Genomic DNA, 20,088 nt, shown 5'->3' with positions numbered 1-20,088 from the left:
GACTGCACTATATGGATGAGAACAATAGATTCTATTGGGCAATCTTTAGCTGGGACTTGGGAACTTAACTATCTGGCCATTACAGGGTGGATAACAGTAAAATGGCAATTTTTGCATCCAGTCAAATAAATGGCATGATGTTGATTGATTATTGATAGAGTTGCAGAAGAAAGTCTTGTTAAATTCAGCATCCCTATTTATTGTGCATGGATAAGGTACTGATTTCCATTGTGTTGGTCTGGCAGTTCCCTGCTGTGTAAAATGGATGGATTCAGGTGTTAGTCTGATTGGTGTTTGCTGGTTGTAACAATGGATAAAAGAATTTTTTTAAGCTAACCTGTCAGTTAAGTACAAAAAAAGGGAACTCTCTGCTCTGCTCTGCTCTGCTCTGGGTGAATGGTTAAAGAAGCAGATTCTGGATCCTGTGTGCACTCACACTTTTCAATATAATAAAACCAACCCAAACTGGATGTTCAGTTGTTCTAGTGATTCTTTCTTATGCAATTTTAGTTTCATGTTAACACAGAAATTATTACCAATACTGTGAGATCTGTTGACTTCAAAGGAGCTTGCTGTTAACTGGAGCAAAGGCAGGGTTTCACCCTGTAACTATTCAATGCAGTAAGAGACTATACTTAGCAATGACCTAAGGTCTTTGTAGGGCTACTGACTTCATGTTTCCAGCTTCCCATGGGCTCATGCACTGCTTTTTCAAATGCACAGGAAGCACCTCGTGTTCCTGTCCGGGTTCTGTATATCAGCATTTAAAAGGCAACTAGTAAATACCAGGCATGGCAGAATGACAGTGTGCTTTGCTTTGGCACGGGTGACAGAATGTGAGACCTGCTAGGGTGACCCTTTGCTTAGTTTGGGATATAGATCACTACCCTGAACTGCTCATGCATTAGTCTCCCTGCCTTGTTGATGTGTTATGGGCTGTCTTGTTTCAGGAAGCCTTTGCCTCAGCAGCAAATACTCTCTCTGAGGGTAGGACTGAGATCAACTGGTTTTTTGGGATGCTGTGATTATATTACCTGTTTGTCTGTAATGTGCAACTCTGCAACAGACAGACATTTTATTGCACTGGCACTGACTTTTCTTAGTCTGCAAATCCAGCTGCCAATTCATAGCATTAAAGCAAATCCTAACAGAAATCAAGAAGCATGCTACACATGCTGAAAAGAGAAAAAGAATTTGGTTTGATACATAATTTTCCAGAAAAATCAGTGAATATTGGAAGCTTTTAATTGATCTGTTCTCATATTTTCCTAGATATTAAACTGGCTGGCTTCTAATTCCCCAGACCTCTCTTGCTCTGGCTTTTTTTGGATGAAACACCAAAAAAGTGGCGGTGGGGTGTGGCATGGCCTTCTTGGTTTTATAGGGGCTTATCCAAGGAAACTCAAAAAATCCTTGTTTTTTCCTTCAATAGTGTAGTTGGGATTTCAGCAGGCTTAGCAGAATTGAGTATGTTTGGTTTACCTAGATATACTTAAATATTTATCTACTTTTTGATGAAAACATTAAGAACTACAATCTTTTCCTGAAGTGTCAATGGCTTGCTATTCTCATTAAAATGGCAAATATTTTCCCTGTTTTCATTCACTTTGCAATTAAGCAGAGCATTCTATTTCACCCCTTAACCACTCAGACCCTTAACCATCCAGAATTTCTTTGTATTAATGAGACTATACTAACCAGCTGACGTTATTAGGCTAGTTTTTATAGAAGACTATGAAAGCACAGTACTGCCTGTTTCTGACAGTTCTCACAGGTACCTGGCATAAAGCAGGACTTCAGTGATGTCCTAAATCCCATGCTGGGTCACCCAGCAAACAGAAAGGGCAAACCACACCATGTTGCACTGCATATGCCAGCATTTGGTTATTGGGCTGTGAGAAGAGATGCATGGGGTGGGTTTAAGCTAAATTAGCCGAGGAAGGGAATGGTCACTTCAGTCATAGTGACTAAATCAGGCCTTGTCCTGACTGAAAGCACTCCCAGAACTGACAATTATACTGACAAAGGAGCTTCTGCTGGAGTTTTAACAGCAGTCCTTGGTCTTAGCCTCCCTCTAGACAGGTATCACTTTCAGCTACATAAATATTATTTATTTAGAGATGTTGCATTATTTAGAGGGTTTGCATTTTCCAGCCCAGCAATTGTGAAGACAAAACAGCATACATCAGACTTGAGGAAATGGATTATTCCTGTCCAAATGCAGGATGCTGCTCTACTGGATTCTTTAATGGTAGAAGTAAACCATGCACAGCATTTGGGAAGAAGCAGCCAGGCAGGAATGGCCAGCATGGCATGGTGAATAAGGACTAAAGAGCTACTCTGAGGCTCCAGCAGTATCTGTGCGACCAGGCAGTGAAAAAAAATTCCACAAAAAAACCAAACACAACAAACACAACCCCCCACCCAAAACTTAGAACCTGCTTTGCTTCTTGTTGCAAGTTTTTTTGGACAGTTGTTGCCAGGCAGAGATGTCCCAAGTGTAAAATGTTCCCCAAAAACCAGTGTTTTCCTCAATTCTCGTTCCTATGCTGTCATTTACCATGGGAGTTCTCGTTTTGCTTTTGTGGAACAATTAGGATGTAGGAACTTCTGGCATGTATAAAGGGTTTATACATTGTGTTTCTCTGTGAAGGGTGGTTCTGGCAAGAGAAAAATCATCTCAAATTGGCACACTCTATGCAGAAAGTCCATAATGTTGCTTTTGCATTCAGGTGTTTCAGGCATGACACAGAAGTGGACCCAGTACGAGCTCCGTGGGCAATACTAGTGGCACATAGATATAACTGGTGTAGGCTTGATGGGGGGTGTGGGGAGTCTGTGTGTAAGTACAAGGTGTACTAATATTTGCATATAAGCTTGAGGAGTTAAGCACTTTGCAATACTTAAGTGATAAGTTACTTGTATTTGTAGAAATGATGGGGGAAACAGTTTTGTACTCCAAGCAAAATTTATTAGAAGTCTATTCAAGAAAAAAAAAAACAACCACAGAGACCTTTTGCTTGTAGGAATTCAAAGTCAGTTACCTGAAACTCAGGTATGAAAAACCTGCATTTTTCTAAAATCAGATACAGAGTAGAAACAGTACTTTTTAAATATCACAGGCAACAGATATTTAAGTCCTCAATCATAAATGGCATCAAAGATAGTATTAATCTCACAGCAAAGCTGCATGCAGATCTAGTTTAAAATTGAAAGCCTTTGAATACAAAGCTTTTGCCATGAAATCTGCAATAATAAAGGTATGCTGCACAAAGATGTTTCTTTACCCTTGCCTTAATGACCTTTCTCAGTAATAAAGACATATGTACATTTAGATTTGGCTGGTAAACCATATTTTAATTAATAAAATTTTGCATAAAAGGCTATCTTACAGAATTGCACTATCCAGATGTGCTTATGGTAAACAGAGAAAGAAAAGAAAAACGCATTGAAATGTTCTGTATGTGAAGAGGGCAAATAAGAAACTTAATTTTTTAAAAATCAACAACCAAATGGCTCTGTACAAAAAAGCAAAATTATGTACAAAATGCTACAGAGACTACATACATTTTGATAATTTTGATCCTTTACCCATGAAAAATGCAGCAGAAGCTTTTGCCATCTATAAGGTGCCAAAGAAACCAAATCCAAATTTTATTTTCATAAAGCCATAGTCAGTATCATCCTGTGCCTTAATTTCATTTGCTATTTATGCTTACCTTTGCTTATGGAAAATGTATGTTTTCAAACACTTGTTCATTCAGACAAAAAACCAAAACCCAACACCTCTAAAATATATTGGTTTTAATACTTGTGACTTCTTTTTTCTGTCTAAATTCCTAAAAAGAATATGTAACTTGGGTTTCATTAACATACATACACATATATAGTGAAATAAATCAGTACATGATGCTTGTGAATATTTTTCAGGTGGCTATGTTAGGAAAGAAAAAACCAAAATCCAACAACCCTTTGCACTAACACTGTTTACCTTCCTGCTTCTTTAATTTCCTGATAAGTAAAAACACTACCTCTTACACTGCATGTTTTTTACTATTACAACATTTTGATTACAACCATTTAATATCAGACATCAATAGCAGGTTATTATTGTCTATGCTTATAGCACTGTCTTGCTCTTCCTTAAATCCTCTTTTCCCAGTCTTTGTGCCTTTTGCACTTACTTTTTAACAGAAAACCCTACAGGTTCACTACAGTTTTTCATTAGGGAAAAAAAGAAAAAAGATTTAGCCAATACCATTGCACCCATTCAGAACACTTGCAGTTCTTCAATTTTTCACTTTGCTTGCTTGAGATTTTACAATCACTGTGCATTTGTTACAGCATACAAGTGCAGGCAAAAAGTCTATATTATAGTTTGTCATACATTGTAAACCAGTACAATAGGCAAACCCGTGACACAGCAATGTGGAAGCAACAAATGCTGCCAAGCTAATAAGAATGTGTAAAATCAATTTTTTAAAAAATAGTAAACAGCAACTTTCCTCTGTATTACATGCATGCTGAAAAAATCCCACCAGACTTCATGGTAGTACCACAAATGTTCAAACCAAGATTAATTTTTTCCCCCTTCCCCCCTACCCTCCCATGGCAACTCATTTGTGTACCTGTCATCAGGCTTTTCCTATTGTGTTTCACATGAAAATACTTTAAAGCAGGGAGTATTTAAATGTTGAAATGCTTCCTCTTGTCTCAGAAAAACTTAGTTATTCACACTGTGGTCGTTGCTGTAATACTGCTGGGACGGTTTGGCGGGTGGGATGGGATGAGGGTGAACTAGATGGCCTCTATTTGAGACTGCAAGCGAGAAAACAGAAGGCCAGCGTAGCATGTTTTCTAGCAGCTTTATGCAGATGTGTTGCAGAGATGCAGCATAAATAAGTAGAAAGAAAAAAATTCACAGCCTCTTGACATAGTTTCCAGGGAAAGTACCAAAGAATTTGGTTCTTCTTGAGGTTCCTGAAATTAGAAGCAATAGATGAAAGATGGGAATAACAACAGAAAATCACTATGTAAGCATGGCCTTAAATTTTTTTGTGTTTAATATTGCACAAAGAGAATGATCTAGAGTTCCTTATACTATATAATTTTATTTGTGAGGTTTAACAAAGTGTAACAGAGAAGCAAAATGCAAATGAAGAAGCATATTTGACTAAATTGTTAGGCCTGATTAAGAGCTATGCTAAAATTCTTGGTACACAGAAATAATTTAATTTCATCAACATAAAGTCTATTAAAATAATGTGAATTTTTTAAGTATTAAGAACTTGTCAGTTGATTAAGTTAGCTGCTGTGTGTATGAGGGTTTATGAAATGATTAAGCCACCATATCTAGGCCTGGTCATGAAATCATCATTTGATCAGTAATACTTGGGTTTCACAAGTGGTCAATGCTGTGGATGTATTCCCATGAGAAGGTTTTAAGGTACCTGGCCTTTATACATGGTCCATTTTGTGTCAAAAATGACAACAATGCTGTACAACAATCAGGAGCTGTGTGTCAATTTGGCATCTATCAATTTTAAAAGACAAAAGTACAAAATCACCTGCTAATTTCAGTGGATTTTGGTTGGGATTTCTCCTGATAAAGCCAGGTTCAGGTTTATTACACTAAATGCCAAAAATCAAGTTGTTTAAAAAGATACTACATGAAGAGGGCAGCACAGGTCAGGGGAAAAAAAAAGAAGAGCAACCAAATCAAAACATACCCACAAACCATCCATCATCACATTTTTCCATCACATCAATGACATCTCCCTCTCTGAGCTCCAATTCATCTTCGTTCCTAGGGGTATAGTTATATAGAGCCTGAAACCTTAAATAGGACAAATGAGGCATTTTAAAAAGAAGAAAAGAGTTCCTTGCACTTTTGCTCAAGTAAAGGAGCTGGTTTAAACATTAAGAAGAAACACTTCTTGCAAATAGGGGCAAAAAGGATTTTTTTTTTTGCCTGGTGGACTTGAGGGTTAGGAACTTATAGCAAATAAAACCTTCATTAGAAAGGCAACTCATGAGACATTGAAGACTGGGTTCAAAGGCAAGTCTGATGGCTCCTCAACCAGTTGTTTCAAAAGCATTTTTTTAAAAAACATTTTAGTGTTATAGTTCAGTAAACAAACAGAGGACTGTTAAAGGAGAGTCTAGATGTGCTAGCCCTGTAAGCTTCCATGGTCAGCACTGTGGTTCTGCCTTTAAGCTCTGAGAAGCCAGTAGCAGCACAAGTGAGGGTACCCAGCACAGCAGCTCTCACACACTGTCACTGGGGCTGGGGGAGCTCCCTGGGCTCTTCAGTGGCTGCACAAATAAGCCATCTATGAGAGTGAGGGAGAGGCCTGGATCAAATCAGAGGACACAGGGATGGAAACTCAAACAATATTCAAACCCTGAGCTATACTTCTGCACCTGGCCAGGGCTGCAGATTCCAGGATGTAAGTGGATAAATGGCAAGGGGTGTGCAATTACTAAATACATTGTATTTCATTCCTTGCCAGCTTTTAATTAAAGTTTTTTTAATTGAAAGAATAAACTCTCACTAGGGGGAACTGAAGGTTCTTGGGCTGACAGCCCACAGGAAGATTGTTGTAAAAGCCTGTGAATCCTGTAGAGTCAGAATTGGCCTTTTTCCCTAAGCAACCGTGCCTTAGGTATGACTGACTGTTTAAAAAGAAGCAGGGTACAACTGCAGAAATTGGGAAAAGTATATAGTTTTAATTTCAGATTACTGAAGCAAAACATAATTGTAGCCATTCTTTTCTCTTAGAATAGTTCACCGAGTTTTAAACCTTAATACCATCATTACACTTACCCCAGTACAAACAAGATAGCTTGCTCATTGATGTGTTTATCATTCTGGCTAAGTTTTCATGGCTTAAATAAGATGTTTACTTCAGTAAAAAATTCCTGCTCCTGAAAGCCCAGTTTGAAAATCCTTTATACAGACTGGTGCTAGGTTTAGTTTCATGATGGTTATCTTAAATAAACTGCACTTATTTTTCACATTGCTGGTTCAGAGATTAGAAAAGAAGAAAATTTTCTAATTTTCCAATAAAAAAAAAGAAAACCACCTGAATTTCTTGTCACTGGCAGTCATCTTCCTAAGCCCCGAAAGTCTCTTTTTATATTTTAATTACTCTAACAAAATGGAAAGAGACTGGTTGTTTAAGCAATTACCTTTGGTAATTTGTGTAGCAGTAGTAAGAACAATCTGTGCAAAAAGCTAAATGGCAATAATGTTTTCTGTTATGCTTATCATCATTCCAGGAAAGCAGAGCTATGGTGATATTCCAAAAAATAATTAAATGCAGCTTCCAAGGGGAAAAGATTTGCAGATGCAATGTGTCATGAATAGGATTCAAGCCAATTACTTACTCAAGTACAGTAACAAGAACTTACCAATGAGCTCTCTTTGTACTTTAGAAATTGAATCTTAGTAATTTCTAGATAATCCATCTAAAAAACTCCTTTGTAGTAATTTCATTCTTTCTATGATAATCTAAGACTTTTGTAAGTATGAAAACTCTACTAGCATTTACAATACTGACAGAAAACATATTCAAGAGAATTTATACATGAATTTAAATATAAATTTAATATATTTATGTTTTTAATTTTAGGAATCAATAAATTTAGTCATGAACTACTTATGATATATTGAACAAAATGAATTAGAAAATTATTGCTTTCAAAACTGAGTTAGGTGTTTCAGTATGCTCAACTATACCAACAAGAAGTTGTGGTTTTAGTGAGATTGAATATCCAAATCTTATTATGTATTTGGGGTACTCTATCTAGTAACTTTTTGTCCCTCTTTTTCATCTTTAAATGACTAAGGAAAATTTAGAAATATTTTTAGACAATAAACCTTAGGTACATTTTATGAAAAATTATCTAATAGGGCATATGCTAAAGTGCTCTGATGCTAAAGGAAGAATGGCTGCTGGTTTCAGTGATCACCGAAGTAGGACCCAAGTGCAAGGCTGGGAGTGGGGGTGGAAATCTCAAGACAATCTTGCAGGGAACTTGCATTTTAAATGTCAGTACTGAAATATCCCAATCACTTAAAATAAGACTTGAGTTCTATGTTCTTCTCCAGTTTTCAGAAAAGCTTTTCTTGTATCTCATATTTGAATTGCACTTGCAAATCACACCAAAAAGTGTGAGCCTGTGTTCCTGTGATCAACATTATCAAGTTACTTTTTTTTTCTCTATTCACATCCAGAACTGTTTCTGAATAATTGTATCAAGTCAGTAAAGCAGATCAGTTGAATCAGTGTTGAATCTGTAACTGTCATTTTGCTGAGACGTAAAAATTGAGAGAATAAAAAAAGTCAAAATCTCTTCTGTGAGTACAGAAAATGGAGAACTATTAAACTGCCATGTCTGGCTGTACTGAATGTAAAATTAAACAAATAAGGCTTTGCCCTCTGGGACCTTCTTGGCTATCTGCCTACATCATGCGTTCATCAATAAATCTGTGCAATCTCTTCATAATTGTACTTGGCAAGTTAAAAAATTATCTGATGACGTGCTGGCTGTTAGTTAAACATTAGGTTTTGGTTTAGTAGACAAGAATTATACTTACGGTTCCCCCCCACCGTGTATATTTTCATGAGAAAGCACAGGGCGCTGTGGCTGAAATGAAATGATTTGAAATGTAATAAAGATTTGCAGTTTAAGGTCCAAATAGTTGGATAGGGGTGTAACACATAGTTGCTCAAGAGTCCATATTCTACCTTGTGTAAAACCATGGCCCATTCTGCCCCCCTTCCAACTAACAAGAAATCCTTAAGAGACACAACAAACAACTGAATCTTGGCACGTTTAAAGATCTGATTTTTGGAGGTCATAATAAAAACTAAACAAAACTGAACTTCATCAACAGTCCATTCTATTTATAGCATAGTACAAAGCTGGAATAGAACCCTGCTGCCTCTTCACTGTGAAACAGAAATAACATTAGAAAAATCAGATGCAACTGATGAACATCATACATTTTTTTGGTGAAATATATTTTTAGATAAGCAGATAAAATCTCCTATACATAATGGCAGAATCTAGAATATTCACAGACGAACAACATACCAATTTACATTACACACACAAAGTACTAACTTGGCAGGCATAACATGCTATGCTTTAACTAATTCTGTTTCATCTCAAGCCATGCAGGCTGTTGGGAGGCAAAAAACAGAAAACAATTTTGAAAGAATACATTTAATTGTGTGACTATAACAATTAATACTTCAACAGAAAAAAGTAGTCTGTATTTCCAGTGCAGAGCTTTTGAAAGGAACTATGTTCCTTCTCAATGGAGCATTACTGAGCAATAATATTCAATACATCTGGATGCATGGAAATGAAAAATACTAACCTTCTACAGAAACCATATCCTGCTTAGAAAGTTATTGACTTATACTGATTAGAATCTGGCTGGGGCCAGAAAGTGCAGGAGCAGCTGCTTGGAAAAGCTCTTGATATGAGCAGGGATCATATTCTCTGTTGACTGAGGATGCCCTCTGGTCACTCTGTAGAGACAAGTCTGGGAACCATATCTGTTTTGGGAATGTGGATATCAAACACTGCTCATAGCACTTTCTTTCATGAATTGAGTAAACTGCAACCTGATCTTTAAGCCATGGAATTTGTCTTATTGCCCCATGGTTCTCTCTTGGTTTGACTATTTCAGTCACTCTTGAAGATGATACAGTCTTCCAAGAGAGAAAGCAGCTGTAAACAATCCACAGGCTGATGGCAAAAATTGAACAGAAAAGCACAGGATGTAGTTTGTTAGGTTTCTTTCCCCTCTTTTCCCTCTCAGTATCTCCAGATGAAATCAGTTAAATTTCTTTTCAGCAGTTTCTATGAATACATGCAGAAAATATTGTGAACAATCTGTACTTTACAATTTATAGAGTATAACTTTTAAAAGGTGCCTAAATTTGCAGGCAGGTAGATTTTTTTTTTTAAATTCATATTATTGAATACTAGGTGGGAAACAGATTTTCAAAGTAAAAGAAAATGTTTATGCTCTTTACTGTCTTCTCTCCCTCTTAACTTTACTCTGCCTCTGCCCACATACAAGAAAAATGGATAATTTTTACTGAAGAATAAACAGTAAAGATTACAAATTAAACAGTTCTCAGTAAACCTCCTTCAATGGCTGGCTTGTCTAGCAAGAGGAGAATAGTCAGAATTCTTTGAATTTAGATTGGAATCTGTCCTGATTTACTGCTAATCTTTCATCAGGTCTGTAACTGAGCTGAATGCCAAAGATAGAGATTCAAAAGAACTCAGCCATGGTTAAGGACTTCTCCTATAAACAATGGAAATAAAAGTCCTAAACAATGCTCCAAATGATTTAATGCTTTGAACATAATACCAAGCCAGGAAGAAACTGGGTAGGTTTGTATTATCATCTTTTTCTGCATATGCTTCATAAAAGGTTCTATTGCTAATTAACCACCGTAGAAATAGATAAGAATCAAGGTGACTCATGATTTAACTCTATGTTTTCTCTGCAGAGAAAACAGTCCTGTGACAAAATTACAATCTTGGAGAAATAGGGTGAAGTGATTGGTGGTATGTCTGAGCAGGGGGACCTTGGTGTTGCTCTCTATTTGGAGGCATTCCACAGTAATACCCCAGCTGACATCCAGAAGCTTTCTCCTTGTTTTTTTTCCCTAACCTCTCATTCCCACATACAGCTGCATTGGCTAGACAAAGGACTGTTAACAAAGATTCCTAGTTTTCAACTGCACCTCAGTTTAGCAGACTGTCCTATTTCCTGGGAAATATTGCAGGACCTAATTCCAAAAACATTAAGGAGTGTGCAATCAAGTCAATGGTCCCAGTTGTATGCCTGATTTTCATGCATGACTGATACTGCACTTACATATAAAAGTTCTGTAGAGTCTTGAGTATGCAAATTAGGTGCATGATATGTGCTCTTGTATTTTTGGAATTAAAGTAATAAACACTACACATTGACCAATACACTCCTCTTAATATACTGGTTACATTTCATTCATTTGGAGTAATGTGCAAAATTGAAATAGGGCTTAATCCCCTTTTTACAGCTTTCATTCCTAGCTGGCCTTTCTGTTAGATGGTATTTGACTCCTACTACAAGAATTCTGGCCTTCCTAGGATTGAACTGTCTTTCTTCATTAGTGAAGAAAACGCTGTCCCCTCAATACCTGGAAGCAAACAGAGGCTTGCCAAAAAGCTAAGACTTTGGAAGTTATACAAACCTGCATATCTTAAACTAAGATTCAAATTTTAAAAAGGGAGACATCAGAAAGATGATCACCTAAAATCAGCAGCAACAGCATGGAAAACAATTAATCCCATTACTAGTTTTAAGAACTAAATGTTAAGAAACCAATGCAAAGGACAAATAAATCCTGAACTGAAAGTAAAGCATAAACCACAAATTCTTATTCTCATATTGTTTAGGTTGAGGGTGGGGTTTTTGTGTTTGACTTTTTGTGGTTTTTTTTTTTTCCCTTTTTCATAATGTAGATTACCTTTTTGAGCAAAATCCATGCAAATTCGAAACAACCTGACTTTCTGGCTAGGTGAAAAAATTAGAATTGTGTTACAGTTACATTACAGATAAGAAGTGAAAGGTTAAAGGGTATTAAAATCTGGAGTGGCTGAATAAAGAGGATAGTATTGAGTGAAAAAAAAAGTAGCAGGAGCAAAACATTTTGAAAAGAAGGACGTGGATTCAGAACAAAAAATTCAGTCTGTATACATGCAAAAGTCTGTATATATGAAATGGAGAATAAATTTTTTTACTCTTAGAAGCTGTAATTTTAATAAACTAAAAATACTTGCAAAGAGAGGAGCAATTTTAATAAACTAGACTAACTATAAAGAACTACATATAAACACCTTGTAGCACTGGAAATACCATGCAGTACTGCAGAGATGCAATACACTAGTGGATTTATATAAAAAGTTCAGGCACACATAGACCTGTTGCCTTTACTCAGTCATAGCACAGAAGCACAACAGGAAGAAAACACAGCATACTGATAGTATTGAGACACTTGGGTAAAAGCAAATACTGAAAGACTAGACACTGAGCTCCTTGTCCATGGAAAAGCTGTTATTGCACACTGGGCATCCAGTACCATACCCTGTGTGAATAGCTGTGACCTCTGACAGGTGAGCTGCAGGATCTCTTAGTCATCACTGGGCTACGAGGAGGTTTACCCATAACAAATAGCTCTCTCTTTAAATTAGCCTAGAAGAACCACAAAAACTTTGTCAAGCGAGAGTTTAAGAATGAAGCACCATGGGATTTTTGTTGCTTCATTCCTACATGCAAGTCAGACATGCTTTTCCTGATAACAAAAAGCAACTGTTACAGGTAGGAGGAGTACTGTTAGTATACAGTATTTTCATTGCTACCACTGTATCTTTCTTTCCCAAGGGTTTCCTGCTCTGGTACACACAATGTTACAATTAGTAGATGAATCATGTATAGCATATGCAATTGGAACAATTATTGCATGTGTACCCCCTGCAGTAGCTCAGATAATAACACAGAAAAGCTCAACAGTACAGAGCAGAAATGCTACCTTAGGAATACCAATGGTGAATGTAATTCCTTGTTTTTAAACAGAACACACCCCCTAAATTTGCATTTAGAAAGCAAGTAAATACTTCGGTGGAAAGTACTTCATGAAAGTATCCTCATTTTGTTAACATCACTACAAATCAGCTTTATGTTTGTCAGAATTCAGTTATTAAGGGTTGTGTGTGCAGCCCATGTGAAATCTCATGGGCAGGGGTGAGTTGGGGGGAATGTGAGGAGAGCAGAGTGCTATATTGGAAACCTTTTCTTAGGTATTTCTCACTGTCAGTAGAATGTGACTAAACAAACAAACCCATCCCCCTCTTAGGAGAGGGGTGAATAAGAACAGCAAAAAAAGATACCTAGAAAGGCTGAGAAGGCAGAAAAATGTCAGCATTTCTCCTTAGGACATGTCTTCAGACTTCTTTTTTTGGAGGACACATCCCTCCCACCAACAAAATGTGAAGTGACACTTCCCACCCATAGCTCCTTGTATTCCATTTAGTTTTAAGCTACATAGCAAATATATATATATCTGTGTGTATGTGTGTATATACATAAGTATTTTTAAATTAACAAAAAGTTACTGAAGTATCAGTATACAGTTTTAAGAACATATATTCTTCCTATTTATTTGCAGCTTGGATTAACACACCTTGCCCAAATAAGGGCAAGGAATATACAGGTCACCTAAAAAGAATTTCAGCGTAGATGAAGAATGTTCTTAATTTTTTTGGTTAGGCTAAGCAAAAGCACCAAAAGCACTCTACTAACTGCTACATTATTAAAAGCTGCATAAACAAGTGCAGCACTCTATTTTACTACTTCTTTGAGGTGGAACAAACCTAAGCTCATGACAGATTCATGCCCTAGAAAGAAGCCTTATGTCTCTTCCCTGCTTCAGAAAAAAACCCAACAGATTTGTTGATCTTAAGACTTCCTTAAGTCCATTATGTCTGTGTTTTCTGTGAATGCACATTGTAAAATGGGGTAGATCTTAAGAAAAGAAAAAAAAAAAAAAGGAGGGTATTTATGACATAAATGTAACGATGCAATGATCACTTTTCTAGGATAGTTTCTCTTTACGTTACTTTTTCTCCTCTTCACGAGCAGACAAATCTTCTGGAAGTCAGCACTGCAAATTAACTTCGTCTTTCTAGAGCAAGTTTTCATTTTTCTGCCACAGAGCTTCAATGCTGACACAAAATGTAGTTCTGAAGAGGGAATAATCTTTGTCCAGTCCTTGACTAACAGAATTGATATTTAGAACATGACCCTCAGCAGTGGTGCTTTCCCATGAAATTTATGACTTTTCTCCCAGGCTTTGGATGGAAATTGAAAACGGAAACACAAATGTTATCTAGTTTCTGCATACTTGAATACAGTTCTGTTTCATTCAATTAACTCAGTTACATTGCTGTCCTGGTGTGAACCTGAAATTGAATAGAAGGCTTTCTGCGTTCCTATCATTGGTATCTCCTTAAACTATTTAATTGTATTACAATGGTTATAGTTTTACCTTGTGTTTCACTTGAAAAAGGCCTATCAATCCTCCATTTCTTATGTTATTTAATATTAGTAGAGAAAGCAGTACATCTGAGAAGATCAAACTCAGTGTTAGCCTTGCAGTTATTTAATAGACACGAAGATTTACAACAATCCATACCCAAGAGGTGCAGTTACCTTTAACTGTAGTGAGTCTTTCTCCTGCTGCTCTAAGGGTTTAGAGAGGAGAGGAGCTGAGAGGGAAGCAGTAGACAGGGGTATTGTAGGAACGGAGTGGGAAGTAGGTGCCTTGGCAGAGGGAAATGGAAGATTAGAAGAAAGATGGAAAAGAGGATCAGTCTCCTGATGTTCCAGCAGAAAGCAGAGCTGGCTTAAATGTTTAAGAAATATGAGAAGTAGCTCTGCTATAAAACTGTGTTCCAAAATCAGCTGAAGGATGTCAAATGCTCAGTAAGGGGACATGTAACTAACCTTAACAATCACAAATCTCATGCTAATCTTATTAGTAGTCATCTACTTTTCTGGAAGACATCTCTTGCCTCAGAAAACATTAAAAAGTTACCATTTGTGGCCATGGATTTCACCTCTATTCTTAAGTTTTTAGTCTTTGTTTTTCAGGTCATTTAAGGGTAGAATGTAATTAAAGGGCAAAATGTAATTAAATAGTTTAACATTTGGCCTAAAATATATTGTCCTAATATATGCAGCACTGCCTGCTGGCAGTGAAAGCAACTACCTGAATAGTCTGTTGAAGTAAGTGCTGAACAGAAAAAAGAGCTATGCCTGGAAACCACACAAACTGTATAGTTACATTGTGGCATTTAATGGCCAGCATACACTTGGGATAGCTCAGTGATGTAGGGTCCCAAAGAGGAACGGGGGAGGGCTTGGGGAGGAAGCATTTGTGTAACTGCCAAACATAATCTGATCTGTTACTGTTAGTCAGATCCTTGTAACAGAGCCTGCTATAAATACATCAGCTGTGAGCTGACACATGCCAAGCACAAACCGCAGAGTCTCTGCAGCAGGCACACGTCCCTCCCTCTGGAGGCTGCTGACAGCATTTGCTTGCTGGGGCCTCTCTCTCAAAAGGGGCAGCACGCAATGGGCTAGGGAGGGAAATGGTTCACTGGCTTTTCACATCAGAAGCTCCTTGGCTAACAGGAAGGGCAGGAGGGAAAGGACTAGCACAATTGATACATCATAGAATTTATAATGCCTGCTTCTGAGAAGGGACTGTCCCCTAACGCTGACAATTTTTAATAATAGAATCATAGAATGGTTTGGGTGGGAAGGGATCTTAAAGATCATCTAGTTCCAACCTCCCTGCCATGGGCAGGGACACCTTTCTTCTTAAACCAGCTTGCTCAGAGCTCAGTTTTATCAAATGCAATTATATAAAAGTGTGCCTGTGCACAATAGAAACATGTGGATACAAGGCAGAGAATAATTATACTAAGTTATCTGAACACAGAAGTCAGGGTTGTCAGAAATTAAAATACCTTAAAAATATCTGGTGAAGTATATCCTTCATAACAATCCATAGAATCTTCTCCACTTGCTATTGGGAATTCTAAATTGTCATGTACCAGATCCTCCTCTATATACAGTCTAGTCAGTTCTTCTGTTGTGTCTTGTGCTTCTCTGGAGAAATCTGATTCTTGAGATTCTGACTGATCCCCTCTATTAAGTGACAGGTCTGCAGTACAGATTTCCTCTTCGTTTTCAGCTTTTGCAGCTAGCACACTGAACAAGGAACCTTCTTCATATGGCAAAGGGATGTTATGCATAGCACCGTGTTCACCTTCTCTTGTAGCATCTGACAAATCTCTAGGTACTTCAATAACTAAAGGGTCAATTATGCTTTCTAAGTCTTTATCTTTTCCTGACTTGGTATTGTTGCTGACATGCATATATGCTATGTCATGAGATGAGCCGGCTGAAGATGAGACAGAGGGAGATACAAGACAGGACAGAGGGAGATCTGTAGGAGAGCTGAGAAACACCTCTGTATTTGGCATAAAGTGATCATCTTTAACGTGGTGAATGCTACTACCTGGGGTGATTGCTACAGTCTGGGACATTGCTAATGCCAAAGAATTGAGTTCTTCTAAGTCACAAAGAAAACTGTCTGGAACTGATGGAGAAGTTGGGTTGCACATGCCTGAAGGTGAAAACCCAACAGTCCTTGAGAACAAGTCACTACAGTCAACCTGGAGAATCTTTCGATCAATGTGTGACCAAGACGACGGAAGTTGTCTGGAAAGTGGGGTCAGTGCTTGGGAAGGCAACTTCAAAAATAAGAAAAACAGGGGAATTGAAATAGATAAGCATGACAGAGAATTAGGATATGAGTAAACTGGAAAAGAAAAATGTCTGTGCCATCATCTGGATCACAGGGTACAATTTCAGTGACCATGGATGTCTGAAATCACGACTATATGAATCAGAACAGCAGGAAAGACATTTGAAACATGAAACTATCAGGTTCTGGCTTAGGGCATAAATGTCAAACATGAAGACAGATCTGAATCATTACATTCATGAAGGCAACTGCATTTGATCTGCTGAAGTTATGTTACTCATGGTGCTCTGTTAGTGAGCCTGTCACAGGTTATTAAATCATACAATTAATAATAATGAATTTTTCCCAAACCATTACTCTTATTTTGAGAATAGAATTTTCAGAAGTACACTTCAGGTGTCATTAAATACTTTTTTCTAAGCACAACAACCGAGGTAATTTCTAATCATTAAAATGTTAATACTTCTACTTTTTCTTAGTACTTCTGAGTAAATGCTTAAGAAACATCTTTAATACGTTGCATACTTTTATTAAGGCATGAGCTGCTGCTCAGAATGAATGAATTTGAGAATTCAGAATGAATTTGTTTTTTCAAAATTAACCCTATTAGTTCAAAATGATGTCAACATTTGTGAAAGGTACATTCAGTTCAAAGTGGACATAGGCAGTCAACAATGCTTTTGAAATAGTGACAGCACAGTACACAAGAGTATGCTTTGAGTACCGTTACACAATATTGATTGAAGTATCCTTCTGGTAAAAGAAACGTCCTTTTCTAAGAACGAGAGACTGGTGAGTCATACGTACACAGCATCAGTAGATATCCATTGCTTCAGTAAATACTGAAAATGCATTTTTATTACTATAAATCCTCAAAATTAAAATTGAGCAAAAAATATTTTGATCTCATAGTTACAACTATCCAAAACAATTAGATGTACACCTCTAAGTTATCTGGACTACTACAGACTTTAATTATTAATGTAGTAGAGAAAAAAAATTTTAGAAGTCTACAATAATGTTGCAGAATAGGGAAGTTAGTTTACTTACCTTCTGCTTGAGTTTTCTTGAGGTAAACAGCTTTATATTATAGTTAGACAAACCTTTGTTACCGAGTCTTCTGTACCAAAGTAAACAGTATAGACTGATACAATGCAGTCTGCTAAAGCAGAGCTAGGCTGTTACAGAAATACTCAGTCTCTCTCCCTCCTCATTCCTCTTAAGCAAGGGTCCTTAACCTGTGGTTTTAAGGTCAATAATACTGCTGACGAGATTTCACCATTTTTACTTTCCCTTGGCTATAAGCTGCACTATATATCTATATCTAAAGATATAGATGGATTAGGCCAAGGTACAGAGAGCAAAATTTGCTCACAACTTGTATTATTTCTCTTACTGCCATTAGGCCAGAGAAGTTTAGTACAATTGTTCTAGCAACAAGGAGTGATATGTGGTAAAAATCTCCAAAGGAATAGGGAAAGTGGTATCAGAAAGTGTGGTAAACTCTAGAACACCTTCAGGACTGATGAAATGCTTCTAGGTAGCCAGGAGCAACATGTCTTCTTCATGGTATTGCCATTTCTGAATACAGCTGAATCCAGAAAAAAGATGTCTGTTTAAAAGTCTCAGTGGAAGGTGGTTTTGGGTTTTTTTAACCTGATTGTTGAAGAAGTATCCTATGTTAAAAAGAAGGCTTCTACCAATTTCCTTCCCTCATGAACTAATTTAGTAAAAACTAACTTAATAATAGTGGCAGGATACTTTTGTAATATGGATGTAAATGCTCTGAAGCATCACCTGTGCTCAACAAGAGCTATGGAGCTTTGGCAGGATACCTTAGAGAGAAGCCTGCTCCATAGAAAACAGGGAGAGGCATCTCTGGAATAGGGAGCACTTAAGCTGCCTCATAGTCTTGACTTGCCTTCGGGACAAGTAACAATAAGCTCTAGTGTATGAATACCCCAGTTGGAAGCTACAGAATTTGATGTTACTTGAACAGTTTTGTGGGAATAGAAGAGATAGGATCTAGTTCTCTGTTGGGACACATTCTGGAAAACCAGACAAGACCTATTTGAGCAACTGTCCCAAACCAACTAATACTTAGTAATATTTTCAGGGGTTACTGTTGCCTATAAATGACATCTTTTGGTAGCTTTTTACAACCCCAAAGTAGTTAGTAAATGTGGAACTTATTTCAAAGTTGAAGCATGTGGATGATCACCAAGTATGGAAGTAGATAGAAGTAGAAAAGAGGACAAGATCAAATGAAACATGAATTAATAGCAGGATAAAGACGTTTATAATTACACAAAAAAATCACTGCCCACGCTGAAGAGATAAACAGCAAAGGTAAAGAGGAAGATCTAGAAAAGTTTCCATCTTGAGTGTTCAAAGTAATTGATAACAAGTTAATTCTAAGCACAGTTTGTATGCAGAAACTTCCTTAGTTTTGGTCACTGCCAAAAATGTTATGTTCCCCACACAGGTGAGTGCAAAGCCTTACAAGTGAATGATAAACCAGAACACAGGAATCTTTCTGCAGCATCCTATAGTATGCTTTGTGGTGGTTATCTAGACTAGGAAAAAGAACAATTTGGAACCTGTGATATGCATCTGGTGTGAAAAATATACAACCATAAAGATCTGAATTCAAGTTCATTGACAATGCGATGACAATCATCTCACTCCTAAATGAAACAACACTGTCAGTTTGTACCACTCCAAGGAATGTACCAACATTCTAGCCTCCTCATAGACTGTGAATGGCAAAAGGAGGAAGGTTTTAGTACATAATCACTGGCTGTTCTCCTTTGCTTCAAAAGGTACAGAACTGGTCTTGGCAAGCAGTGTCCTGCATGCTTATGGAACCGTAGGCTTTTAGGACAGCTGTGTTATGGGAATGTCTTCACATTGTACTATTACAAGTCTGCTAGACATACCCTTAATGCTCAAATTCTTGCTAAGATTCCCAGATAAATTTTTCTCTGTTGACTTTTCTGCCCAAATTTCACCTGTCTCTACTAAAAATAATGTAAAAACCAATTAAGAAAAGAGCATAAATCCTGGCAGAATATGAGACACACTTGTCTATTAAAAATTATTTACTAACAACATAGTAATGCAATTCTACCTGTGCAAGAAAGAAAATGTGTATTTAATCCTATGTATAATGTTAACAAGTCAATGTTAACAAAAATATTACAAGTCCTTCTAAACCCACTCTATGGGTGGCAGCTAACATCAGAAAATCCTTACCTTAGTTGAACTTAAATGATGTATTCTGTCACTAGAATAGCTTTGGGGTATTGGAGGGTCAGGATAGTCATCTACACCTTTTGATGGATTCTTTTTGATGACTTCTACATAGGAGACAGGGAAGATGCCTTGTTTGTTGGTTCCTGGTATTTTTCCTTCATACCAGTTTTGATCAACTCGCTTAAGAAGAATTACTCTGTCTCCCTGAAAGGCATTATGAAAATGAGTTATCAGCACATACATTGAAAGTTAATTTTGTACATAACAGCTATTATTTTAACACATAATAGTATCTTCCCCACAGTGCTGCTTTCCATCAGTCTTGAGCATCATCTCCATTTTCCCATTTTTCCTCCCATTGATAACAGCCATACATAAAACTACCATATTGTTCCAGTATGTAATGAGGGGTTAAGCA

General features: G+C 37.1%; 1 protein-coding gene across 13 annotated transcripts in view; it reads right to left on the bottom strand.

The window, feature by feature from the left end:
• Positions 1-2,949: 2,949 nt before the first annotated feature.
• The window catches only part of SORBS2 (sorbin and SH3 domain containing 2), a 144,021-nt gene continuing 126,882 nt past the window's right edge, over positions 2,950-20,088 (bottom strand). For 7 of the 13 annotated variants that reach the window (XM_031058756.1, XM_031058976.1, XM_031058792.1 and 4 more), the window contains 4 exons: positions 19,671-19,874; positions 8,603-8,652; positions 5,730-5,836; positions 2,950-4,980 (listed from right to left, as the gene is read on the bottom strand). In XM_031058756.1, coding sequence (XP_030914616.1) covers positions 4,919-4,980; positions 5,730-5,836; positions 8,603-8,652; positions 19,671-19,874 — 423 coding nt within the window. In that variant the 3' untranslated portion in view covers positions 2,950-4,918. Of the gene's footprint in view, positions 4,981-5,729; positions 5,837-8,602; positions 8,653-14,287; positions 14,399-15,612; positions 16,402-19,670; positions 19,875-20,088 lie in introns of all 13 variants that reach the window. The other 6 variants (XM_031059130.1, XM_031059179.1, XM_031059063.1 and 3 more) reach the window with 2 other exon arrangements.

The sequence above is a fragment of the Geospiza fortis genome, unplaced genomic scaffold, assembly GCF_000277835.1.
Source record: "Geospiza fortis unplaced genomic scaffold, GeoFor_1.0 scaffold40, whole genome shotgun sequence".
Classification (NCBI taxonomy): Eukaryota; Metazoa; Chordata; class Aves; order Passeriformes; family Thraupidae; genus Geospiza; species Geospiza fortis.
The sequence above is the reverse complement of the archived record's forward strand: the minus strand, read 5'-3'. Positions and strand labels throughout refer to the sequence as shown.